The sequence below is a fragment of the Gracilinanus agilis genome, chromosome 3 (assembly GCF_016433145.1).
Source record: "Gracilinanus agilis isolate LMUSP501 chromosome 3, AgileGrace, whole genome shotgun sequence".
In the NCBI taxonomy this organism is placed as follows: Eukaryota; Metazoa; Chordata; class Mammalia; order Didelphimorphia; family Didelphidae; genus Gracilinanus; species Gracilinanus agilis.
Genome location: NC_058132.1, coordinates 380,787,520 through 380,815,436, shown reverse-complemented (window position 1 = coordinate 380,815,436; position 27,917 = coordinate 380,787,520). Strand labels below are relative to the sequence as shown.

The window sequence follows — 27,917 nt, the reverse complement described above, 5'->3', positions numbered from 1 at the left end:
TACTGATAGCTAAAAAGCAGTCCTCAAAACCTAGAAAAGCACTATTGCATGATTCATTAAATCTATGCCTGGAAATTTGAAAAACTTTGTATGCAAAAATAAAGTCACCTTTCTAAAAAAGTTTAAATGAGGGGGCAGCTAGGTGGCTCGGAGGTAGGAGGTCTTGAGTTCAAATCTAGCCTCAAACACTTCCTAGCTGTGTTACCCTGGCCAAGTCACTTAACCCCCACTGCCTAGTCCTTCCACTCTTCTGCCTTTGAGCCAATACACAGTATTGATTCTAAGACGAAAACTGAGGGTTAAAAAAAATTTTTTTTTTTAAAGAAGCAATGACTTCCTGACACATAAATTCATTCAAAGCAATAATTTTTTGGTCATGACCAATATGAGAGGCAAGCTAGGTGACATGCCAGGCCAGGAGTCAGGAAGATTTCATGCCAAATCCAGCTTCAGACACTTATTGGCTGTATGACTCTAGGCAAGTCACTCAGCACTGTTTGACTCAGTTTCCTCATTTGTAAAATGAGCTAAGGAAATTGCAAACCATTCCAGTATCTATCTTTGTCAAAAAAAAACCTAATCGGGATCACAAGTCGACAGGAATGAAACCACTGAAAAACGAAATGTGGGATCTGTTGCAAGACTTTTGTCTCTCCCCAATCCATTTTTTTTTAATCGGGCTGATGTAAGAAAAAATAAACACTTAAAAAAGTAAAGGGCAGGCCCAGGTGGCCCCTAGTAGACCAACTTTTTAAAGTCTCTTCTTTTTCTTAAAGCGTGAAACTGACTGCACTTTCCACTCCTTCAGCTAGGGTTTCCCAAGGCTTCAGATTCTCCAATCCTTTTCCCTGCCTATCACCAAATCATCCCCTTCCCCTCCTTCTCACTCCCCAAACTCCATTCCCCACATCTACCTCCGGGAAATACTAGAAGACAGGTGAGTTAACTCGGGTAGGGGGACCAAAAAAACAAACCAACCTGTGGCTACCCTGTTCCCCAGGTGATCATGGCCATAACAGCCCGGGCTCCTAAGAGAAGCTTCCGACGAGGGTCCTGGAGAGATCTGGTTTCCCGCGGTATTATTTTGAAAGGAAGGCCTCAGGTGAGCCGGGCCGCGCTCTGGGCAGCAAGCATGGGAGAGAGGGAAGGATGCGGCCAGCTGCTAGGCTGGTGTATCGGGAAGGTGGAGGAAGGGAGGGAGGGAACGCGTGAAGAAGCACAATTCCCCTCACCACATACACATACGCGCGCACACACGCGCACCATCAGCAGAGAAAACAAAATACGCCATCCCAAACACAAGCCCAGGCCGTGAAGCCTCGCCCGGAGGGACGCGTTCTGGGGCCGCCGGGTCTGAGACCAGGGGCCCTGCCACTCCACCATGACCGGCACTCACTCACCAAAGTCCAGGAACTGTTTAATGGAGAGCGGCGACGGGGAGAAGCGGGAGTACTGCTCAATCTGCTTAGGAACCGGCTGCTTCAGCAGCCACCGGTAAAGCCGCATCTTCCTCGAACCCCGGACCGAACCCGCCGCGGGACGCAACTGGGGAAAGAAAGAGGAAGATCCGCAACCGGAGACCCGACAACTGCTGCGACGCCGCCGGGGCGGGGGCAGGGACAGAGGTGGAGGCGGGATGAAGAGGGGAGAAGGGCGGCGGCGGCGGCGCCTGCGGCGCGGCGACCGACCGGTGCAGAGCCCTCACGTCGCGCTGAGCCCTCAGCGGGCGGGAGGACAGCAGTCCCCGAGAAGCCGCCGTTCCAGCAGCGACTCCTCGCGCCCTTTGCGCGCGCGCCCTGGCTCCCTTCCCCGCCTCCCCTGGATCCGGGGAACGTTCGCCGAGCGCGCGCTGCCCCCGCCGGAGCCCCGTTGTGGCTGCAACTGCAGCAGCAGCAACGGCTTAACCCCAGCGCATCTCTCCCGTTCATTAGCTCTCCTCCTCCACCCCCTCCCACTTTCCCCCGCCTGCTGCCAACCCACCGGGCGGGTTGGCTGTCAGTCGGCTTCCCACTCCCCGCCCTGCGAGGCGGAGTTCGGCCACAGTCTGCCCCTTCATCCGCACGTACACACCCGTACACACCCCTGGAGAAAGAGGGAACCTGAACCACCGCCCAGATCTGGTTCCTTATTGGCCCCGGGCTTTGGCCTCGTTTTCGTTTCCCCCGCAATTTGACCGAGCCGGAGGCGCGTGCTCCCCTGGGCCAGACCCAGGAAGCTTTGTAGCTAAAGCTGCAAGAGCGGCGCGAGCGCCCCACCTAAGATCCGCAACCCCTGGATCCATTGGCTCTCCAGAGTTCCGCGCTATTCGCTGCATTGGGACTTCCAGCCCTTCCCCGAAGACAGTGCGGCTCCAGCAGGTTTAGGTCTCACCTCTATTTGTGCCTGCTTCACCAATAGGGCTCAGTTCAATACTTGAACTGAGGAGCCAGGGACTTCTCTGGTATGAGTTGAAAAAAATCTAGTCTATTTACGCCATTTACTGAGTAATTTTCTCAATGCACTACAATTAAAAATTAAAAAAAAAACTACTTAGGCTCAATATTCTTTGCCTTCTAATTGGCATTCAAGACATTGCACAATCTAGCTTTGATCTTACTGTGTGACCCAGCACACAAAGTAAATTTCATCTGTAAAATCAATGCATTAGACTTGACCTCTAAGATCCCTTGGTTCTAGTTTTTCTTATGCTACTCCTTTTTTCACATGATCTACCTATAAGCCACATTGAACAATGATTCCCTCACCATTTCCCCCTCCTATTTGTTCAAGGTACTTTGTGCCCAGTGATACCCCCACACACATCATTCCTATCTTCCACTTCTATCAGTTGAAATCCCTTTCTTTGAGATTCTATTCAGTCTTTTCCTCCATTAAAATGTCTCTGCCCCTTTCAATATATATATATATATAGATCAGAAAAGAAGATTTTATATGAAACAACATATATTGACTGCTGTTTTGAATTTTAAAATGCTAAATATCAATGTTATAAATTTAATATGATAATAACAAAACTGCCCTCCTTTTCTATATCCCCTTTCAAACCTCACTTCAGTGTATGTAATGTTTCATTGACCTAAAAATACATTATTATTACTACTCATCAATTCCACCCTCCCACCATCAAATAGAAACACTTCCTTATAACAGGTAAGAATAATCTAACAAAGCAAATCAATAATACATTTGTTATATCTGAAAATATAGGTTTCATCCTACATCTCTATGTATATACCTCCGCACCTCTGTGGATGTAGTGTACTTCATTCTGCAAAGTAAGAAGTATGCTTTATCATCATTTCTTCTGGGGTCCTAATTTGTCATTGAATTCATCACTGTGATCATTGTGTAACTTGCTTTGGTTTTACTTCCCAAATTGCTGTAGTATTTTGACTATCTAAATCTCACCAGTTACTCTTATTTTTTTTTTTTAAACCCTTAACTTCTGTGTATTGGCTTCTAGATGGAAGAGTGGTAAGGGTGGGCAATGGGGGTCAAGTGACTTGCCCAGGGTCACACAGCTGGGAAGTGTCTGAGGCCGGATTTGAACCTAGGACCTCCCATCTCTAGGCCTGACTCTCAATCCACTGAGCTATCCAGCTGCCCCCAGTTGCCCCCAGTTGCTCTTATTTTACTCCCCCATGCATTCAAATTTGTTTTTATATTTTAAGCTTTTTAAAAACTGGGGTCACTTGTATCCCAAACACTACTTTGTTTATCCCAAACACTAGTATATCTATAAACTATTGTGGATTTACACAATCCTAGGCACATACCATTATAAGTACTTAAAAGCAAATTGAATTATATTGAAAAACTGTTCCTTTGGCATTTCAGTTCAACAGGTATTTGTTGAACAGTTCCTGTGTGGCAGTTACACTAAGCACTCAGGATGCAAAGACAAAAATCAAATGGCCCCTATCTTCAAGGAGATCTCACTAGGGACATATAACCTAGACAAGATGTCCTGTAATTACAAACTAATTTCAGGAAAGAAAGAGCAATAATGGTGTCATGGGAGAAGTCTGAAATAATCTAGATATGTGTTTACATGTCCCTTTTTTGATGTAGCTAGGAAGACCACTGCTGAAAATTAATTACTCTACTTCCAGATAGATCTTGGGAGAAGCTACTTAAGATACCTGAGCAGACACTTCCAGGGGCTCCCTACCTAGCTAGGTCTTCTCTAAAAGATCAGAGCGTACTCAGGGCTTTCTGTTGCCTGTTGTAGATATAAAGAGTGAAAGACAGCAACTCTGTTGTGAATGGGAAAAAGAAGATTCTGAGACATCACTTTTACATAGTGCATTTACATTTACATTTACAACAACCTGGATGGTAAGTAGTATTCTCCCAATACTGCAAAGGAAACTAAGCCATTGGTAAAAATGCCTTGTCGGTGGTTGCATAACTAGTTAAGTGGCAGAGACCGGATTTGAACTCAGGTATTCTCATCCAAGGACCAGTAGTTTTGCTGTTTGTTTGTTTGTTTTTTTCTTTCCATAATCTTCAGAGAGAAAGCTTTTTTCCTAACCTAATCAAGAGTGATACTGGGTGGTTCAGTGGACTGAGAGCCAGGCCTAGAGTTGGGAGGTCCTATCTTCAAATCTGGTCTCAGACACTTCCTAGCTGTGTGACCCTGGGCAAGTCATTTAACTCCCATTGCCTAGCCCTTACCACTCTTCTGCCTTAGAACCAATGTGCAGTATTGACTCCAAGACAGAAGGTAAGGGTTTAAATAAAAAAATTTAAAAAAAGATTAATACTACCTTTTTTGAGCATGTTAGTTTTTACCTCTTCACTTTCCTTTCAAAGGAAAATAGTCTTCAAGGTTATCCTATTGTACAATATTTGGGGTTTTAAGTGTCTTGATTATTATAAACAACAAACTCTTATTCCTTAGGAACCACACAGGACCATGTCCTGCCCTGGGCAAGGAATTAGGTGTTCTGAATTGTAGATATAAAGGTCACCAAGGAGTTGATTAATCTTAACCCCAATCCTTTTATACCCTCTGGGTGATGAAATGGAAAAAACACCAGACTGGAAGTCAGGAGATGAGTTTGAAACCTGATTTCAATTGACTAGCTGTGTAACGTATGGCCAGTTTACTTAACAGAACTAAGTCTCACAATTCCAAAGGGCCCAAGAGGAAAAATGCTATCCACTGATGATGAGACTAAAGCATACTTCTTTCACTTTCCTCATTTTTAACCCCCCCCCCATTCCCTGCTAATATGTAAATATGTTTTCCATGATTTCACAGGTGTAACTGATATACTGCTTGCTTTCTCAATGAATAGAGGAGGGGCAAGAGGAAGAGAGAGAATGTGGAACTCAAGTTTTTAAAAAATGAACTTAAAAATAAATACATAGAAGAAAAATAAGTAAACTACAAGAGGAGAAATGGGATGAGATAGTAGTAGTTATCATTAGGAGCTTTTGCTTAATTGTGATTAGGCAGTGTACTTTGTAAAAAGATTCCTCTGGGTATTGAGAAATGTTTGTTAAGTAAAAATAAAATGTATTAATTGTTTTTTTTTAGAAAAAAGAGAATTGAGCCTCAGATGTCTCAAATTTCTCATCTATAAAATGATGAGCATTAAGGTGGGAAGAAAGTGCTGTATAAAATTAAGCAAATCTTATGTTTACATGCATTTAGATATACATCTCATTTACCTCCACAAATAAATTTCTCAAGGAAGGATATATATATCACCATTTGGCATATTCAAATATTTCACATTTATCCAGAACTTGACAATTTCATAAAGCTTTTTCCACCCAACTCCTCCCAGAAGATTGGTTTATGCAAATGTTATCCTCGTTTTACAGATCAGTAAACAGACTCAGAAAAGTTAAGTGATTTGCCCAAAGTTCAATAACTAATAAAGCCACAGCCAAGATTAGAATCCAAATGGCCTAACTTCAAATCCAGTGCTTTCATTACTACCACACTGGCTTAAAAATAAAGGTATTAGTTTACTAATAGTAAACTTTACTATAGACATTTATGGTAATAGTGGCTTTGATTCCTTGTTGCTCCTCTGAGTTTTTTTTTTTAATTACCAAGGAATTTATCTTCTTATCATCATTGAGTATATCTTTCATTCCCACAGCAAGCTGGGTACTGAATAGCAGAAGGTTTTCAGTGGAATCTGGTACCTTCTAAGATGCCTCCTAAGAAGAAATGCAGTATGATATAAGAAAATTACTGAGACATGGTAGAAATTACTTATTAGATCTATGGATAGAGGAAGAGTTCATGAACAAACAAATGATAGAGAAACTGATAAAGTGGACAATTTTGATTGCATAAAATTATAGAATTTTTGCACAGACATAACCAGTGCACCTAGAATTAGAAGAAAAGCAGCAAGGGGCAGGGGAATCCTTTCAATAAGTTTCTGCTAAAGATCTTATTTCTAAAATACATAGGAAAGTATGTCAAATTTAAAAAAATTTTTTAAAAGGCCAAAAAAGCCATTCCTCAATCAATAAATGGTCAAAAGATATGAACAGGCAGTTTTAATAGAAAGAAATACAAACTATCATTAGCTATAAGAAAAAAAAATGTCCTAAATCCCAAATAATTAGAGGTACCACCTCATAATAATCAGATTGGCTAAAATGACAAAAACTCAGAAAATGACAAATGTTGGAGGGCCATAGGAAGAGTGGTACAATAATGTTATCATTGGTAGAGCTGTGAACTAATCCAAGTATTATGGAACACAATTTATAATTATGCCCAAATTGCCACTAACCGTGCATACCCTTTGACCTAGCAATACTGTTATTGTATACCCCAACAGATCAAAGAAAGAAGAAAAAATTCCATATATACAAAAATATTTTTAGCAGCTCTTTTTGTGGTGATAAAGAAATGGAAATTAAGAGGAAGACCATCAGTTGGGAGATGAATGAAAAAGTTATGGCATATGAATGTGATAGAATACTATTGTTCTATAAAAAATGATAAACTTTCAGATTCGAATGTGAAAAAAAAAAGAAAAAAATGCAGTGTGAACCTGAGAATTTGGCATTGCTCAAATCAACAAATTTGGAAAAGCATCTTCTAGATAGCTCAAGGAAAATCCATCAGATTGTCTTGTTATTTTTAGGGATTTTTAGAGACAGCAATTGTTTCAAAATTAATCACAAATTAATCATCAATTTCTGAAGCTTACAGGGGCTATACTTGTATGCTACCTGCACAAAAATATAGGGAAAGGGGGACTAATCAATTCTTCTACTGAAAGATGTTCAAGCTGATTGTCATCTTCTATCTATTCACCCCCCAAATACAAAAACCTATCTCTAAATGTGCTGCTATTCCTTTTGGGCCAAGTTAGCATAACTGGCAACAGTCTTCCTTTTGTCACATTACTGTTAGCACCCATTTCCCCTTAAAGATCTTAATGCTTTAGGTAAATGAAAAATTAGTACCTGCTAGAAGAAAATGTCAAGAATTCCTAATCTATTTTGACCTATTTTCTCTTACATCATCATTTCTTTTGTTTTGAAAAAGCAGAATTAATTAGAGATACCTAGGGGATAGAATTGTATGTCACTCTCAGATAGAATGATTGGGACCAACCATTTCCCACATTCTGGAATATATGTCACATTATTAATATTTAAGGCAAATTTCAAAATCTAGATATGAAATATGTAAATTAGGCTAACTCACAAAGCCCATCTTCTGGAGTCTCAAGAAACTTTGTATAGAATTTAAGACAAAACAAGAGATAGAGAACATTACAAGATGTAAAATTGATAATTTTGATTGTTAAATTAAAACTTTTTTGTACAAACAAAACCAATGCAACCAAGATTAGAAAGGAAGCAACAAAACGGGGGAAATTTTTTATAACAAATTTCTTTGATAAAGGTTTTATTTCTCAAATATATAAAGAACTAAGTCAAATTTATGAGAAACTAAGTCATTCTCCAATTGGTAAATGGTCAAAGGATATAAATAGGTAGTTTTCAGATGAAGAAATCATAGCTATCAATAATTATATGAAAAATGTTCTAAAACCCTCTTAATTAGAGAAATGCAAATTAGAACATCTCTGAGGTAACCACCTTACACCTAGCACATTGGCCAATATGACAGTAAAAGAAAATGATAAATGTTGATGGAGATGTGGCAAAATTGGAACACTAATACATTGCTGGGGGAGTTGTGAATTGAGCCAATTCATTTTGGAAGGCAATTTGGAATTATACCCAAAGGGCTATAAAAGAATGCATACCTTTTGGTCCAGCAATACCACTACTAGTTCTGTATCCCAAAGAGATTTAAAAAAAATGGGAATGGACCATCTCGTACAAATATATTTATAGCTGTACTTTTTGTGGTGGCAAAGAATTGGAAACTAAAGGGATGCCCCTCAATTGGGGAATGGCTAAACAAATTTTGGCATATGATGATGATAGAATACTATTGTGGTATAAGGAATGATGAAAAGGATGATTTCAGAAAGAACTGGAAAGACCTACCTGAACGGATGCAGAGCGAAATAAGCAGAACCAGGAGAACATGATATATAGTAACTGAAATACTGTGGGATCATCAATTGTGATAGCCTGCTACAAACAGCAATTCAGTGATCCAGGACAATTCTGAAAAAGAATGCTGTCTACCTCTAGAGAAAGAACTGTTAGAGTAGAAATGCAGATGAAAACAAATGATTTATCACTTGTTTATTTGGGTATAGGATTTGGGGTTTTGGTTTTATAAGGTTATTCTCTTACAAAAATAAATAATATGTAAATATATTTTGAGAGAAGATAATACATGTATAACACAATGGAATTGCTTGTCAACTGTGGGAGGGGGCAGGGTAAAGGGGAAGGAGACAACATGAATCATACAATTTTGGAAAACTTATGTATAAATTTGTTATAGGAATAAAATGAAGATAAAAAATTAAATTAAGTTTAAAAAAAGAAACTTTGTGTGGAATAACTATCCAAAGTATTTATTGTTCATATTTAAAATAACTTGTTTCTTTAATCATTTTTCTACATTTTAAAAATGTAAATAAGAGTAGGAATATATGCCAAAAGGACAGGAAGAGGCTTATTTTCTAAATACTGGTTGTAGTCTACATAAATTGCCCTGTACATACAAGTACTATTAAAAAAATTAAGATTAAACCTTTTTTTCATTATGCATTATTACACTCCTTTTCCAGAAAAGATAATTAATGAACTTCTACCCCGGGGCTCTACTGTCTTGATTGTTGAATGTTACACACTCCCAACAACATCAAAGCAGGCTCTAGCTATGGTTCCCTTTAATCCTGGGTCATTTTTATTCCATTATCCTGCTGTGCCCAGATCACACAACCCTCAGCCCCTGCCAAGTCCTTTCCAGTTGTGCAACCATAACCTAATTCAACAAGGGGATTAATGACAAGTATAGTTTTTCTCAATTGAAAGGAGAGACCAAAGGATCATAGGAAGTGGAAGTCAAATGGAATGGGACAAGCCCAGGACCTTTTTTTTTTTTTAAACCCAGATTTGAACCTAGGACCTCCCGTCTCTAGGCCTAGCTCTCAATCCACTGAGCTACCCAGCTGTCCCCTGTCATTGCTTTTTGAAAGAATGTGTTAATTTTGTAGCTTTCCAAATCATAATACCCTCCACAACAACTTCCACTTCCTTATTTGTATCATCCCTTCCAATCAGAATATAAACTCAGGTACCTGAATTGTCTTTGCTTTTGTATTTGTTTCCCCAGAACTTGGCACACAATTGCTTAATAATTTTTTTCATTCATTCATTGTATTTTCTTTTTCTCACCAAAACATTAGAAAATTTTTTGGCTTGTTTAGGATCTAAAACTTCTCTAAATTAAAATCTAGAAATAAAAGTTATAGTGGAAAGAGAAAGGGATTAGGAACCAGCATGATTGTGTTCTGGTCCAATTCTTTCATTGGCTAATTATGTGTGTGAGACCTTGGATCTCTTCCAGCTCTGATATTCTTTGATTTGGGTTGTCTATATGTGACCAAGGCAGCTGTGAGGAATGGAAATCTTTGTTTGTGTGTGTGTTCAATTTACAAATTAAATATAAATCAAACTCCTAGCAAAATGCTAACTAACTTAAATAACTCCTAACTAAGCACAGTCCTTTGACCAAAATCACTTAATAAATGCTTGCTAAACTGAATATTATATTCCAATGCATCAGAGGTATAACAAACATTTTCCAAATCTAAAATTAGGATGTTACCTAACAAAGGATGTTGCTTCTGCAAAACTTTGTTAGAAGTATGCTTTTTTTCACCTTTGAAATTCAAACTGTCCTAGGAAATCTGAGATATATGGTCTGTGTTATTAAGAGGAATTGTAGAAATCCTATTCATCCTTCAAGGCTCACCTCAAACCCTACCTCCAGGAAAACTTCCTGACTCCTCTAACCACTCTTTCTGTCTCCTCTGAAATCCCATTGTACCTTCTTTGTATCTCTATGACACAATGAGACAACCAGATGGTTCTGTGGATAGAGTGGCAAGCCTGAAGAGAGGCAGTCTCTTCTTTCTGAGTTCAAATGTGGCCTCAGATACTGACCTTGGGCAAATCTATTACCCTTCTTTGCCTCAAGCTGGCGAAGGAAATGGCAAACCACTCTATATCTTTGCCAAGAAAACCCCAAATAGGGTTTCAGTTGGATAGTCCTGAAACAACTCATATGGCTCATCACAAGTTATTTTGTAGTACTGTTATTTGTATATTTGTCTTAGTCCTGCCCCATTCTATTAACCCCACTTCTCCTTGAGGTCAGTGACTATCTTTTTCCTCTTTATATCCTTTCCTGGTCGTAGTTGGAAGTTGGGGTGCTGCTGACACAGAAAAGTAAGAGAACAGTAGTTCCACCCAAAGTCACTATCTCAGGCTCTGTTGCAGGAGGGACATGACCCACCCAATTGCCTTTACCATCAATCCTCTGGTCCCTGAAACCGCCCAGCTTCACAAGTTGAGATATAGAGGAATACATGGCTTCCCTACTTGCACACTGCCCAGTATCATGACCTCCTTTACTCTCTGTGGTTCCCATGATCTATTTACCATAAATGCTATCAACCTGAAAAAACACAGACTCACCAAAACAGTTATAAAAGAACACTTAACCAGGAAAAGGGACACAATGCTCTTATGGCCATTGTACAGAGCTATATACACATCACACAGAGCCATGCTCTGGGAGTCACCAAGAATGTGAATTTCCATAGAACTAGAGGACTTGGGGGTCTTGTATATATTTAAGGGAAGCATAGGGAAGGAAGGACAACTGATTGGTTTACAAAGTGGCTAGGGAAAGACTGGAAATAGCCTAGATACAATAAGAAAAACTAAGAAAGACAAAAAAGGGTACTTAAGATTTTATTATATCTGCTAATCCTATGTAGGGTGATCCAGATGTGCTTGAAGGTTTCATAAAACAAGGCTGTCAATGGTTAGGTCCCCTTTTCTAATAAATGGAATTCTCCAATCAACTGATATTTCCCCTATCCTAAAGATAGCAAATTCCACCTGGGCTCCTTTAATCCATGTGATTCCGAATTGACCTATTGAGAGGCAAAAAAAAAAAATCCCTTTTTTTGCCACCTTTTGCCTGACTCATCCCTTTCTAACTAAGCCCTGCCCCTGACTGGACTTAAACTATGTTGTTCTTTCCTTCCATTGTGTCCTCTGGAACATTTCTCTGTTGTTAACATACCCCCATCTTCAAGCTATATCTCATCCTGTCACACTCTTTCCATCTTCTTGTGCTAGTAGAACCTTGTTTTTCTCCAGAATAAATCTAATCTTCTCTAAGAAGAAAAAGAAGCCCTCTTCTCTAAGGCTGATTAATTCCTCTTTTTGCAACATCTCCAAACACAGTAGACTGGAGGAATAATTAGCAGACTCCTAATTTCCTACTGCCACTTCCAGACCAACCCTTAAGGATATCATTTAACAACTTCTCCTTTGAGGTTCATTCCATCCATCTGTGTCACTTTCTCCAGTTCTTCATTTTCTTTATCTAAAAACCTACAAGTCACTCAGCCTTCTCTTCTAAAAAGAAATCTGACTCCAGTTTTTCCCCATTCCAATCCCTGCCCTTATACTTGAAGGCTTCAGCATTACATTAATATGCCCTGGCTTCCCATTTCATCAACCTCCTCATTTCCTCTGACCTACATCTCTACCATAGCTACCCAAAGGGATAATCGAACTTTAGTCATCACATTAACCCCAAACAATATCATCACCAAGATCTTAAACTCTGAAATTCTCTCTGATAATTGTCTATCCTTCCATCTCTCCCACTACTTGACTTTTTCCAAAACCTTTTCAATTTTATCAACTGACTAATAATGTTTTCTCCAAATTTTTCTCCAAAATTACCAGCAGTCTCTTGATTACAGAATCCTCTGATCTTTCTCAGTCTTCATCCTAGTTAGCCTCTCTGTGGCTTTTGACATTGGTGACTACCTTCATTTCTTGGATAATCTTTCTTTTCTTTTCTTTGCTTCTGTATTATTAATTTCTCTTGGTTTTTCTCTTTCTCATCTGAACAGTCTCCCTTGCTATATCATTTATCACTGCTGCCCTTAAAGCTCAGGCTTTGAGTACTGTATAGATATAGGTAGAGATATAAATATATATAGATAGGTATATAGATATTTGTGTATATCTATCTATATAGGTATATAGATGAATGGATAGATGGATGGATGGATAGGTAGATAGATAGGTAGATAGATAGATAGATAGATAGATAGATAGATAGATAGATAGATAGATAGATAGATAGATAGATAGATAGATAGAATTAACATTATTCAAGTCTGAGCCTTAAGGAGGTGGTAAATGTTCCAGCAAGGGAGAGGAAAGTTTACACAATGAAGACGAAAACCAAGAGAAATTAGTGTCATTGATGCAAAGAAAAGAGAGAATTTACAGAAAGGAAGGTGGGATGTATGTTTATAGATATACATATAACATTTATTATACACATCTGTATACACACACATATGTATTGCTTATTTGATCTCATTAGCTCCCATGGGTTTGCTTATCTTTAGTTTTGCAATCTACATATCCAGCTCTAGTGTTTCTCCTCATCAGCATTGCTACTAGACCTCTCCACTTGGGTGCCCTTTAACATTTAAAAATCAGTATCTCAGCAAGTCCAAAATGGAACTGAATGTCTTGGCTCCTAGATTTACACCTCCTTCAAACTTTCCTATTTCTGTACCATTTTTCTTCTAGGTTCCTAAATATGTAGCCTGGGAGTCATTCTTAATTATTCCCCTTTCCGTAGTACAGTGGTATAAGCAATGAATTTAAAGCCAGAGGATGCAGGTTCTAATCCCACCTTTGCCATCTACTACTTGTGTGACCCTGGGCAAGTAACTTACCTTTCTTGGTCTCAGTTTCCTCATCTATAAAATGAAAGAGTTAGACTGCATGGCTGCAAAGGTCCCTACCAGCTCTAAATCAATAATTCTATGGCCAATCAATTGCCAAGAGTATACTGGGCCTTCCTTTTTCTAACTCACATTCCTACCATTCTGAGAAAAGCTCATTATTGCTTCTGCCTATGGACTCCTTTCTGTCTTCAGTTTTTTCTTTCTCAAATCTATCCTTTACACAACTGGCAAAACAAGTCTCATTATATTACTTTTTCTCAAAACAAACAAACAAACAAACAAAACATGTTGGAGACTCCCTGTAATTTTTTTAATGAATTATAAACTCCTGTGTCTCATTTTTACTAAAGCCTTCCACAGTCTGATTCCAATTTCTCTTCCATATTTATTTAAAATTACTTGTCTTCACATTTATTGAGGGCCAAGAAAGTGTCATGCACTGTGCTAAGCACTGAGTATAGAAAAGCAAAAAATAGACCCTACTCTGAAGAAGCTGAACATTTCACCCAATCTTAACCCCTTGTCATTCCCCTGTCACAGGAGTAATGTCTACTCTCATAAAGAACCAGCTAGTATTTAAGTCATTCTCCAACTGATAAATGGTCAAAGAATATGAACATTAAGGACATCACAAACATTATGAACAAAGAATATGAATAATATGAAGTTTCTGAATGAAAAAATCAAAGCTACATATAAACCATATGAAAAATGTTCTAAAGCATTATTGATTAGAGAAATGTAAATGAAAACAACTCTGACATATCATTCTCACATCTGTCAGATTGGCTAAAATGATAAAAGGGCAAAATGACAAATATTGGAGGGGATGTGGAAAAATGATACATACATATAGTTGATGAAACTGTGAACTGATCCAACCATTTTGGAGAGCAATCTGGAATTATGCACAAAAGGCTATAAAACTTTGACCTAGAAATATTCCTGTTAAATTTATTTCCTAAGGTGTTCAGGGAAAAAGGAAAAGAATTTCTAAGTTCTAAAATATTTATTTATTTATGGAAACTGAGGGGATACCCATCAATCAGGGAATAACTATAAAGAAGTTGTGGCATATTATTGTGATGGAATACTACTGTGCCATAAAAAATGATGAGCAGATTAATTTAAAAAAACATGGAAAGACCTACATTAAATTATGAAGAGCAAAATAAGCAGAACCCAAGTAATATTCTATACAGAAACAGAAATATTGTTTGAAGAATAACTTGTATATGTTCATCTCCAAAGAAAGAATCAGTAAGTAGAAATAAGCAGGACACAGACGTATACATATATCTTTTTGTCAAATGATGCCTTCTCTAGTGTGGGGAGGGGAAAGACCGAAAGAGATACCTGGGAAATTTAATATAATGAATAACCTCTTAGCTTTTCTGAATTCCTTTGAGACTCAGCTCAAATCCTACCCTATCAGGAGGTCTACCTCAGGCTTCCCCAGCTATTAGTGTCTTCCTGTCTCAGATTACTTTCTACCTACTTGCATTTGTTTGTACATACCTAGTTATTTATATGTGTCTTCCCATTAGGACATGAGGTCCTTGATGGAAAGGATGGTTTTTTGCTTTTCTTTGTATCCTCATTACTTAGCAGAATGCCTGAGAAGTGTTTTATAAATGCTTGCAGACTAGTAGGGCAAACCATTTGAGAACCACTTTTCTGGAAGTTCCTGTGTGCCCTTTTAGGGGAAGGTTGCCCTACCTTTTTCTGTGCTGAGTTGGAAGGCTAATAGAGTTGGAATTAGGCATGTCACCTTGGGTAAAGGGTCAGAATTTTGACTCCTTACTCAACTGATCAGCAGTAGGACCAAAGAAACTAAGGTATAGTACTCACCTTGAGGGGACATCACTTCCCTGGGATCTTCTATATCTGGATATGGTAGATTTCTCTTGTAATGGGATGATAATCAAGCAAAGATGGCTATCTATCAATAATAAAAAATGGCGATGATCCATAAATATAATAACCAACAGATCATGTGAGAGATCCATGGCTATGGGTAGTAATTGTGGATTGCCTCATAAGAACTCTCAAAGCAAAAAGCAGACCATGTTTACAAAAGAGCAATGAAGCATTGAGCTGTGTCCTGAAGGAGCAAACCTGAGAACTTTGTCCTTAAATAGGACTATGAGTTATGCAAACTGTACAAATTTCTAAGGAAAGTAGGTATTGTAAGAGAGATTTGCTTAAAATTTTCCTAGAAAAGAAAAGGAAAGTTTTACAGATTTTAATAAATTCCTATTTTTTTAGTGAAATAAAACATGCTTTGTATATGATGTCTTACTAGCCTGATTACTTGCAGAGTAGTTGATTGCAGAATCAACAAAATTATTCAGATAGATACTAATGTTCCCAGAGTTTCCCAGGGTGGAAGAACAAGAAAGATATTTTTTTAAAGAGCCAATTCTAAAATTTTACCCAGGTCACTATAGCAGAAAGAATGTTCCAACACCATGTTTACATTTCACAAAGTTTGACAACATAGAGCAAAATTTCTCATAATTAATCATAGCTTTTTGTTATTAGTGATCTTGGGAGCCCCTCCTTCCATGAACAAAAGAAACATGAGCAAGTGGACTATCAGCAAGGCCTCCAACTATGACAGAGCTGGTAAGCTCTTCCAATAAATTGTAACCTTGAGGGCAAGGATTGTCTTTTGCCTCTTTTTGTATCCTGAACACTTAACACAGTGTCTGGCATAAAGCAAGTGCTTAATAAATGTTTACTGATTAATTGAGGAAGAGTAGTCAGCTTCCTAGGTTGCCATAGCACAAAGTAGCCAAATTCAGGACTTCTTTTTTAAAAAATCACTTCATAAATGCACATATTTTTACTGCCAGAAAATTCTTTTTTCTGTGACATGGTCCTCAGTTTCTTAACCTACAAAATAAGAGTGATGGGGAAAGGGTGGTAGATAGCTTCAAAGTTCCCGTTCAGCTCTAGTTCTATATCCTATCTGTTAAAAATAAAGTCAGGTGTGTTATCAATAAAAATTTAAAGTTTCTACTTATGGAATGCTACTTATAAAAATACAAGGACTACCCAGAAGCCAAGTGAAATACAATTCCATATCCCATAGATTTACAAAACTCTTTCCTCACAACAATCCCCATCTTACAAATGAGAACACTAATTGAGGTTAAGTATCTTGTCCAACACATAAAGATAATAACTATTAAGGGAGAACAGCAACTAGGTGGCTCAGTGAATTGAGAGCTAGACCTAGAAATGAGAGGTCCTAGGTTCAAATCTGGCCTCAGACACTTCCTAGCTGTGTGACCCTGGATAAGTCACTTAACCCTCATTGCCTGATCCTACTAAACTTTCTGCCTTGGAACCAATTCTAAGATGGAAGCTAAGGGTTTAAAAATAAATGAATAAATGAAATAGCCATTAAGGGACTCCCAAGTTCAGCTCTCTTTCCACTACCTCACTCTACCAGTTTCCATTTTTTATATTTGCCAGTTTTTAATCAAAATTAGAAATCAGCTCTAAGATTCTATGATATAGTCTCTACAGAGGCTCTGATGACAATAATGGCTATGCCACAAGTCTGTTTTCTTTTCATTAATTATTTCATCTTTTCTTGTGGTTGAAGTAAATCAATAATACATTTAAATTCATCTGACTGATAATCCACTTAAGCAAATGCTACCTAATTTTGCTCTTTATCCTTTTTTGGTACATCTCTTTCACCTCTCTACATCCCATCTGTTACCAAGTCCTTTCAAGTGTATCTTTGTAACACCTCTCATCTTGTGCCTTCTTCTCTTCTCTGACACTAACCACCTGTTGTAGGCCATCATCGTCATATGCTGGATTATTGAGATAGCCTGCTTGTTGATCTCCCTGTTTCCTTTTTTCATAGATTATTCCAACAGTTCTTTCCCCTTTCCCATAGAATATCATTATATACAAATCAGAGACAGATTCTGTTTGTCCTGTGTTCTTTTTCCTTTCTCCCTCAACCTTGATTCATTATTTAAACTCTTCCCCCTCCTTCATAGCATCATAGATACAGAGCTATGACTTTCAAAGATCATCCAGTCCAACACTACTTTCCTTTTACAAATGGAGAAAGACCCAGAGAAGTTAAGTAATTTGTTCAAGGTCACCTAGATAGTAAGTGGCAGAGCTAGAATTAGAATGCAGGTCCCTGAACTCTAAATTTAACCCTTTTCCCAGAACAGCTAAGTGGCACAGGGATAGAGTCTCAGATATCTTTGCCAAGAAAACCCTCAATGGGATCATGAAGAGCCAGACAAGATTGAATGATGACAATGACCAGAACATTCCTGTTCCTCCATAATCACCTTTTATCTTTGGGTATTTTTTTCTTTTTTTTTGGCACTGATTTCAAATCACATCAACAAGAATTCATTAAGCATCTACCAGAATGGCACTGAGAGGGAGGTAAAATTTAAATTGGATACTACTAGTGTCTTGGCACTGATAGATATTTAGGGCATTAAAGCATCAATCCAGAGAGCAAAATAACAAGTGAATCCCTGAAAGTTCTGGCTCTGGAGATATTTGCCATTTTCTCACTTTTAGTATAGGCTGTTTTGTTTTATAGTATATATATATATATATGTATATATGTATATGTATATGTATATGTATATATATATATATATAATAGACTGTTTTATAAATCAAAGTCTTAGTCCTACCAGTGCAATGCCATTTATAAATCTTACAAACCATACATCTTATTTTTTAAACAATTAAAAAATTTTAAACAATCTTTTTTTTTTCAGTTTCAAATTTTCTCACTCCTACCCTCTTCCTCACCCAATAAGAAGACCAGAAAAACAAAATCTATTACATGCAAAATAGATGTCTATATTAGCCATGATAAATCTGACCAAAAAAAAAAGTTTAAAACACTGAATTAAGACATACAAGCAAGGTGAACAAGAGCATATGGAGTAGCAGAATCATTTTCTATCTCTATAAACAAATTTATTTGGACTTGTCTCTGCATCTTCAACCTCCCTGTATCATAGAAGTAACTCTGACTATACCATCTATGTTGGCAGAGCACAAGTTTTGATAGCTCCTCCCAAACTAGAACTTGCTTCTCTATAGGCCTAGTGACAAACTGTGCTTGTTGTTTGAGATAATGGAAAGTAGCTACTCCCACCTTATGGGAGGGAGACAAAGAATGTCTCAGAGAAGCAGGTCTCTGATGTGTCCCAGGGGTTGCCTGTATTTTGAGTGATCTGTCTGGACAAATGCAAAGTAAAACCCCAATTATATACATATCCAACAGGCTTATTTTTATTTTTATTTATTTATTTTTTAATCCTTACCATTCATCTTAGAATCAATACTTGGTATTGGTTCTAAAGCAGGAGAGCAGTAAAAGCTAGGCAATGGGGGTTAAGTGACTTGCCCAGGGTCACACAGCTAGAAAATGTCTGAGGTCAGATTTTAACCTAGGACCTCCCATCTCTAGGCCTGGTTCTCAATCCCACTGAGCCACCCAGATGCCTCCAACAGGCTCGTTTTAAAAAGAAAGTAACTGGATTTTTTTTTGGTGGGGGAGAGGGCAACAGGGGATAGGGAGAAAGAGTAAGAAGCAAGAAGCATGGAAGGGCAAACAAATGCAAACATAACTGTTTTGCTAATTGTTTTTTGACTGCAATAAACCAGTATGTAGGATTCCTATACAACAATAAAGGGCTAAAATATGGAAGTGTTTTTGTGCAGAGTCAAGACTTTCTGTCTCTAGTGCTTGGAATTTAAACTTCTGTTATTTGAATTGGGTCCCTGGGTAGGTAGCACAGCCCAGAGGTGTCAAATTGGGGTCTCTAAAACTCCCTTGTGCAGTCTGAACCAGGTTAAAAGTGTAAGTGGGAAATTTTTAATAAAATAAATTTAAAAATAATATAAAATAGATGTTAATTTGAGGTGATCTCAGTCAATATTCAGCCTGCAGCAAACTGTTTCTATTGGACTTTGACACCATCACTACAGTTCATACTCTTCCAAGATTTGAACAAAAGATCTGAAACTTGACCCAGGTAGAAGGAGATGAAATATTTGTTTAGTTTGGGCTTTCAGCTAATTGCTGAAGCTTCTCTCCACAACACAGTGCCAGATGGGGTTGCCTAACTTTTTGTCAAATTCCTTCTTGATAAAGGTTGCCATGTCCTATTCTCTTCTACTTCTCCTGACCCTGAATAGTATACTCCACAGAAGCCTGTTGCGTGTCTTATATGGCCATATTTTAAATTATGGCCTTGTGGTCATACATGTGTAATTGGAAAGTGTCACCAAAGAGTAAAACTAGTGAAACATTCAGTTTTGTTTTGTTTTTAAACTAGTTCCTCTGCAGGAATTTGGGGAGAAGCCAACTCTTCCCAGAGGACAAGTTTCCAAGTCTAAGCCAGTGGTGTCAAATCAAATTTGCTTATTTTGTTAAATATTTCCCAATTACACTTTAATCTGGTTCTGGCAAAAGTTCTGTCCTCTTTTGGCTGTTGAGTGGAATTTGATATCTTTGTCTAGACTAAGAGTTTTCTTTTGATCCACATCTTATTTTTGTATAATAGATGAAGTTTTGCTCCAGGCTTCCACTTTTTGGAAACCTGAATTTATTCCTCTTCCTAGTCTAGGGAAACTCCACCATTTCAATCTATTTGAATCTCTTTTTCTCCTGTTTCATAGAGTTTATAAATGCAGATTATTAATTTTTAAAAACCTCTTACTTTCTGTCTTTGAATCAATACTGTGTATTGGCAAGGGATAGGCAATGGGGGTTAAGTGACTTGCCCAAGGTCACATAGCTAGGAAGAGTCTCAAACCAGATTTGAACCCAGAATCTCCCATCTGTAGGCCTGGCTCTTTTCCACTGAGCCACTTAACTATCCTCCAGATTATTAATTTTTAAGAAGCATCACCATAAAATGCCCTTGCATGTAGATCTGGAATTCCCAGGTCAGGATAAAATCTGACTCCCATAGCTGGCACATAGCTGGCAAGGTTAATAATTGACTTCCTAACCCAATGGTTCACATTTTCAGCAACCAAGAAAAAAAAGGTTGTGAACCTCCAGAGTAATTTAATATATTACTTATCCTATTTTCTTGAACTTATTCATTAGGTACTTCTTTTTTTTTTTTTAAACCCTTGCACTTCGGTGTATTGTCTCATAGGTGGAAGATTGGTAAGGGTGGGCAATGGGGGTCAAGTGACCTGCCCAGGGTCACACAGCTGGGAAGTGGTTGAGGCCGGGTTTGAACCTAGGACCTCCTGTCTCTAGGCCTGACTCTTACTCCACTGAGCTACCCAGCTGCCCCCTCATTAGGTACTTCTAATAATTATAATGTCTAAAAAGTTTCATTTTAAAATTTATACTATATAATTATAATTATAAGATATGAAATTTATTCTACCTATAATTATGAAAATTCTATATATATGATATAAATATGAAATTGTAAAACAAACATTTGTAACATCTTGATTACAAAATAACAAAGGGGAACATGAGAGCTATTCTGGTTCAGTGTAGAGAACACAAATGAAGGGATACACACTTATCATACCATCCCATGGGAATTAATTGTGCTGTAATGTGGAAAACTTATGGTGGTTTGGAAACAATTTGATAACTGATGGGGAAACTATAAGAACATTTAATCAAAAGCAATCTGAATTTAACATAATTATTCACTGCCTAAGGAAGCAGACAGCAGCTAGAAGGCATCTTGTGTAGAACACTGGACTTGGAGTCAGGAATGTCTGATTTCAATCCAGCCTCTAACTTACTAACTATGTAACCCAGGGCAAGTTCAAGTTATTTAACCTCTCTCTGCCTATAAAATGAGAATAACAATAGCAACTACCTCTCAGGGTTGTTGTGAAGATCAAATGAGATAATAATTGTACCACAGTGCCAAACAAAAATAAATAAATATATATATATATATATGTTAACTATTATTATTATTAGAGTACCATTAAAGAACTTTTAGTTTGAACTTCTTGGATCATCATCATGTGAACCACTAAATGGGAACCACTTTTCTAACCAATATTTCAGTTTTGTATATATCTCAGCTTGTCATCCAGCTCCTCATTTTCTAGTGCATTTTTCCCTTTGGAAATCCTTGTCTTCAATGGGTTTTGTGTCCAACTATTCACAAACCCTTTGGGGAGATTTTCTTGGTAAAGATAGTGAAGTAGTTTTGCCATTTCCTTCTCCAGCTCAGGACTAGTCTTCCTGACTTCAAATCTAGTATTCTATCCACTGCACAATTTAGCTGTCCCACCTTCAGGTTTTTAGTTCTTTGACTAGGACTTCACAGATTTTGGCAACCCTATAGTTTTCTTGGGGCAGTATCATTTAGACCCTTGTAAATCAACAGAATGCTGACTAGTTTTTGATTAGTTTTAATAGTTTCTCTTCTATGTTTTCAACACATCTGGAAACACAACAGCCATCTTCCTCATTATTAGGATGAAAAAATAATTGCCACAATATCCCTGAGCAAGGTATCATAATCACCACACCATTACTCTTTCCTTCTTCCTCTGGCTATTAATGGACAACCTCTTATTTCATAATTTCTATGGTTCTTTCCTTGGCAAACTTGCTTTCTCTTAAGAACACCCTGCTCAATGTTTATTATCTTAACTCCAAGTTTACATTAATCTCTTCCTCCTCTTCTTCTTTACAGGGTAGCCTTCTACTTTCTGACTTCTTGACAAGGGTCATTTTTTTCCTCCTGCCTCTTCAGATTCTTTCCCTCTTCCCCTTCCCCAAAATGAAGCCCTGTTTCCATTTTTTAAAGGGACATTTCAGTATCTCTGATTATCTGGAATGTAGAAGCCATTACTTCTTTTAGGAAAGAAGCCAACCTACATTTAGAGCATAGATAGCAATCACTTGTCAGAAATACAAACATTGTATGCTCTATACAAAGGACAGGGACAGAGATTTGCCCTGTGATTTCCCTGGTGTAAAGAATTACCTCTACCAATGCAGGTTGGCACCTTCTCTGCCATTGACAATCTTAGAGAATTGTCAAAATCATTGAGAGTTTAAGTAACTAGTGACTCACCCAGGATCAGATATAATAAGTATGTGTCAAAGGTAGAGCCTCAGACCCAGGATTTTCTCTTTCCAAAGTCTACTCTTCCTCCACAATGTCAAGAAATTTTTTTAAAAAAGGAAAAATACCTAAACATACACAAATGTTTATAGCAGCTGTTTTTGTGGTGGTAAAGAATTAGAAATTGAGGGGATGCCATCAACTGGGGAATGGTCAAACAAGTTTTGGCATATGATTGTGATGAACTACTATTGTGCTATAAGACAGGATGAGCAGAATGCTTTAAGTTAAAAAACAAAACTGGAAACACATGAACTGATGCAAAGTGAAGTGAGCAGAACCAGGAGACCATTGTACATAGTAAAGGCAATATTGTATCATGATCAATTATGAATGACTTAGCAATACAAATAAAGAAGTCTTTGAAAAATGTTATCCTCCTCTAGAGAAACTAATAGAGTCTAAATGCAGATTGAGGCATACTTTTTTAAACTTTATTTTACCCTATCCTCCTTTTTTGGTCTATGTTTCCTTTCACAATGTGACTAGTATGGAAATATATCTTGCACAACTGTGAATCTATATCAAATTGCTTGCCTTCTCAATGACTGAATAGGGAAGGGAGGGAGAGAATTTGGAACACAAAGTTTAAAAATTTACATGTGATTGGAAAAAATTTAATATTTGAAAATACTTTTACAAAAAGGAAAAAATATGTCACTACAAAATTATTTCTATTCCCTCTAATGATTGAAATTCTGTTTTCATTTGAACTATGATAGTTTAATCTTTAATCACTATAAAAATCTTAGGTATGTGAAGTGTTCAGGGAGGACTAACACTTCTGGAATAAGGACTTGCCATTTTCAGGGCTGCTCATTCATCTTTGGTGTCCACCTGCCACCCAAATCTCATCTGTGGCTCCAAGGAGCAGTAGCACTCAAAGTGTCCACAGCTCAGTAAAACCTGTCTTGGCAGATAAGCTAAATCAGGTTCAGAGTAACTGACAGACCTTAAATCCATCAATGACTCAGGGGGCTGTCTACCATAGGGATATAAAGATTTCTCCTAGTGGAAGGGGTAGGTGAGAACAATTTGTTCCAATGGACATGAGGGTGGCAGCAGCAGGCTTTTCTCACACATAAATCATCTTTGGCAATATACTCAAATGGATCTGTGATCTCAACTTGTATGTTTCCTCCAATGATGGAGATTGCAACTCATGCTTGCCCACCACCTTGTGCATATTCTCCTGTAAATTTGCCACAGGGAGTCTACTCAGTATGCTGGAGATTTTCCTTGCTTTTCACTTACATTTCGTGGATACCAATGGAGCACACCGGTTGTACAGCAGTTATTGCTTGCTCTCCCTCTGTGACCAACTAATATTATTTTTTGATCATGTATTTATATATTGACATCCTTAACTATTTCTTCTTCGTATTTCCTTATTTGTTTTGTGTTATATCTGGCATACCCACCATATATCTCTCCATTGCCTTCTGAGTGATACTCTTTTAAAAATTTACACAAATGGTAGTTTTCCATGGTTCACAGTCATGTATATATGTAGCTATGTGTCTTGGTAATAGTTTAATTATATCTACCATGATTTTTTTCCATTGACCTTTGAATCTCTGAAATGTTAATTATTGTGATTTCATGGTACTCTATGATTTGTCAACATATAACATTACTAGGAGAATATAAGAATACTTCAAGGCTCTATGATTTTGTCATTTGAGCACTCCCTCTATAGACCACAAACCTGCCTTAAATTGTTCCATATATTTTTTTCTCTCCTCTTACCCCCGAACACAATACCATGATAGCTTTGCGCCTTTGTTTAGACTGTTGACTATGTATAAAATACCCTCATATCTTCTTTGCTTGCTAGATTCCCACCCATTCTATCCTTTAAAGCTCAATTCATATGTCACTGCTTCCAGGAGAGTTCCCCTTGTTAGTATAACAACATTGCCATGGAAATGCCATCCCCAAAATACCCATTCCAAAATACTACTAGCTAGTGGACTTTGGAATAGAATATTTATGACAACATAGCACCCCCCAGAATTCATCAGATAATGATCTTTTAATAATAATGATGATAGATGACTAGATTTCTATATCACTTTAAGGTTTGCAAAGTCCCTTATAAATATCTGACTTTTTGAATGGATACTTCTAGGATGGTGTCTCCATAGAAACATGGGTTACATGAGTAATGGCTTTCCTCCACACAATTCACATGGACTTTTAAAAATGCAAATCTCTAATGCATTTACTATGTAATGTTGTACCTAATAGCTCTCTTTTTTGATTTCCTATCCCCCTTCTATTCTACAAGCTAATTGAGGGCAAAGACCATATCTTTTCTACCTTAAATCAAGAACACAAGTATAGTATTAGGGAAACGTGGTTAGAAAACTCTTCCTATGAGGACACTGGACTATAAATCTAATGTGTCAGTAGTATAACATGGCAGGTAAAAATATTAACATGATCTTGGATATGGAAGTATACTGTCCTAAAAGGCATATGGATGGCTCAGTGTATATAGCTCCAGGCCTGAGTTCAAATCTGGTCTCAAATATTTACTATCTGCATGAACCTGAGCAAGAAGTAACCCTATTTACTTCATTTTCTTTATCTGCAAAATGAACTGGAAAAGGAAATGGCAATCTACTCTAGTAACTTTGCTAAGAAAACCCCAAATGGGGCCACAAAGGTTTGGACACAACTCAGACAACTGAACCACCACCACAACAAGCAACAATATTGTCCTAAAGGACACTGACAGGCTGGCATGCATTCCAAGCTGAAAGGCAGGAAAGATGTTGACATAATAGAAAATCATATCACATGAGAATAAGTCAAAGAGTGTAGGTATATGATTCTTATGATTCAGAGTTGCCATCTACTGAGTTGAAAATCACTTCCCCTTGCTACCTCTCCCTATGCCTATCAACCCTAGCCCAAGCATCTACAGGACATATTGTCCTCTGCCTTCTTATTTCATTATGTCCCCAGGAACCCACCACTTATTTTAAATAAACAATCCATTGTCCATCATCTCACACTGTTTCAACTATGTCATCTGACCCAAATTCTTGATGCAGCCATCTTCTAGACTGTAGACATTTTCTCATTTATCAAGGATGTTAGTGAACTTAATGCCAAGTAAAATAAGCATTTCTATATACAAATAAGAATAGAAGAAGATGATTATGCATTAAACTGTGAATGTTATATTCATCTTGCTTTTCTTTTCTTTTTTTTTTAAACTTTTGTTGTTGTTGTTGATTTTGGTCCCAAGTTCTTTCCACCTTTGCTTTTCTTTTTAAGTATATAATAAATTTGTTGTGGACCAAGATACTATGGAACAAACTCAAGGCCCATTAGTTAATTTTGGCACCATGTAGGTTGACTTGAAACTTAGCTATAGTCCCTCTAGGCAAGGAATATATAAGAACTACTCTGGGGTGGTCTGAACCCTTAGACTGGACCCAAGTAGCCCATTGTCCTAAATGTGGGTCCCAATCTGGCAAAAAAAAAATTCAAGATGTAACTTTTAAAGCTTATCTAAGCTTCCCTCTGGTCTTTCTATTTTCTTCCCACAATTTAGAAAACAATGTTTTAATAACTTTTTCTTTTCTCTCTCTTGCAATTCTGTCAGTAGTCCCCCCTTTCCCACTTCCCTATCCTAAAATTGAAAAAATTTTAAAATTCTCGTAACAAATAGACATAATTAAGAAAAAATCCCATATTGGTCATGTGTGAAAAAGTATATCTTATTCTGCACCTTGAGTTTTGTCAGGAGGTCATCCTTAGCCCCTTTGGGCTTGTGATTGGTAAATTCTTAAATCTTTCAAAGTTGTTTTTCTTTACAGTGTCATAATATAAATTAATTTCTGTCTTTTAATATGATTAGTTCATATAAGTAGTCCTAGGTTTCTTTTAAGTTGTCTCTTTTTATCATTTTTATATATAGTATAATGATATTTTATTGCATTCATTTAACTGCTTGTTTGGCTATTTCTCAATTGATGGGTAACCACTTAGTTTCCAGTTCTTTACTATTATAAAAAGAGCTGACATTAACATTTTTGAACACATGAGTCTTTTTCCTCTTTCTTTGATCTCTTTGGCTTAGTAGTGGTATCACAATCTATTAACTTTTAGAGACATGGTCTCAAATTGTTTTTCAGTGTAAATGAATCAATTTGTGGTCCCACAAAGAGAATATCTGGTTTCCTGTAACCACTCCAATAATTTTCATTTTCCGTCTTTGCCAATCTATGTGTGAGATGGAACTGCAGAATTCTTTTAATTTGCATTTTTCCAAAGAAGCAATTTTTGCTTACGATCTCCTACTCTACCTCAGCTCCTGACCTTATACTTGGGGGTTTTAATATTCACACAAATACATCCTTGAATGCCCTAGACTCTCAGTTAAACTATCTTAACTCTTATGGCTTCTATATTTACTCCACCTTAGTCACCCACAAAATGGTTATCTCTTAGATCTCATCATTAACCATGACTTTGTCACTTCCGGGATATTGCATTTTGAAATTCTCTCAAACTTTTTGTCCTTCTATCTTTCCCTCAGTCCCATTCCTCTTAAATCTATTGTCTTTCTTCTAGTTCTTCAACCTTTCCCTATTCTCTCATTCCATTGCCCCTGTTCAGGCTCACAACTGCCTTCATGGTCTTCTTTGGTTGGCCAGTTTAACCATTCACTAGCCTCTGTCTTTAAATCCTTTGCCATTTTGGTTTTTTTTCTCCACATTCCTTGCCAGATCTACCTTCTTTGCTTCTGTTCTGGTGGTTCTAAAATTTGCTGAAGGGGGTCACCTAAGATTGTTCTTTGGGTCCACATAGGTTTATGTTATAGAGGTTGTCAGTGCGGCATGATAATCCTATCTTCTTCTCTGTTTGATTCTTTACCATGTGATAGATGTCCCCAAAGTAGATGTTCTAAATCTTCCATGTCAAAACTCCACTATCATTACCAGTCCTTCCTTTTAACAGAAGACCTCACCCCTCTGTTTCACAAAGAATCCATCAATCACTTTTTTAAATGTCTACAATGAGGCAGGCATGAGGTCAAAGTCCCTACTTGCAAAGAGCTTGTATCTTGAATAAGCAACCTCTTTTACCTTATACTTCAGAATTCCTGTACACTATTACTTATTACTTATTTTTTGTTTCTTTGCTGCCAACTGAGGAAGACATGACTTTTTTTTTTCCCTCAAAGGCAGTCTTTTTACTTGTACCCTTTTGGTCATTCCTCCTCTTTCTGTTTTCTTCCAACTCTTCTTATCTCCTTCCTTCCTTCCTTCCTTCCTTCCTTCCTTCCTTCCTTCCTTCCTTCCTTCCTTCCTTCCTTCCT

General features: G+C 37.5%; 1 protein-coding gene across 1 annotated transcript in view; it reads right to left on the bottom strand.

The window, feature by feature from the left end:
* The window catches only part of PDK3 (pyruvate dehydrogenase kinase 3), a 169,945-nt gene that overhangs the window by 128,707 nt on the left and 13,321 nt on the right, over positions 1-27,917 (bottom strand). The window contains exon 2 of the mRNA XM_044670151.1: positions 1,401-1,545. Within this exon, the coding sequence (XP_044526086.1) occupies positions 1,401-1,506 (106 nt within the window). The 5' untranslated portion in view covers positions 1,507-1,545. The remainder of the gene's footprint in view (positions 1-1,400; positions 1,546-27,917) is intronic.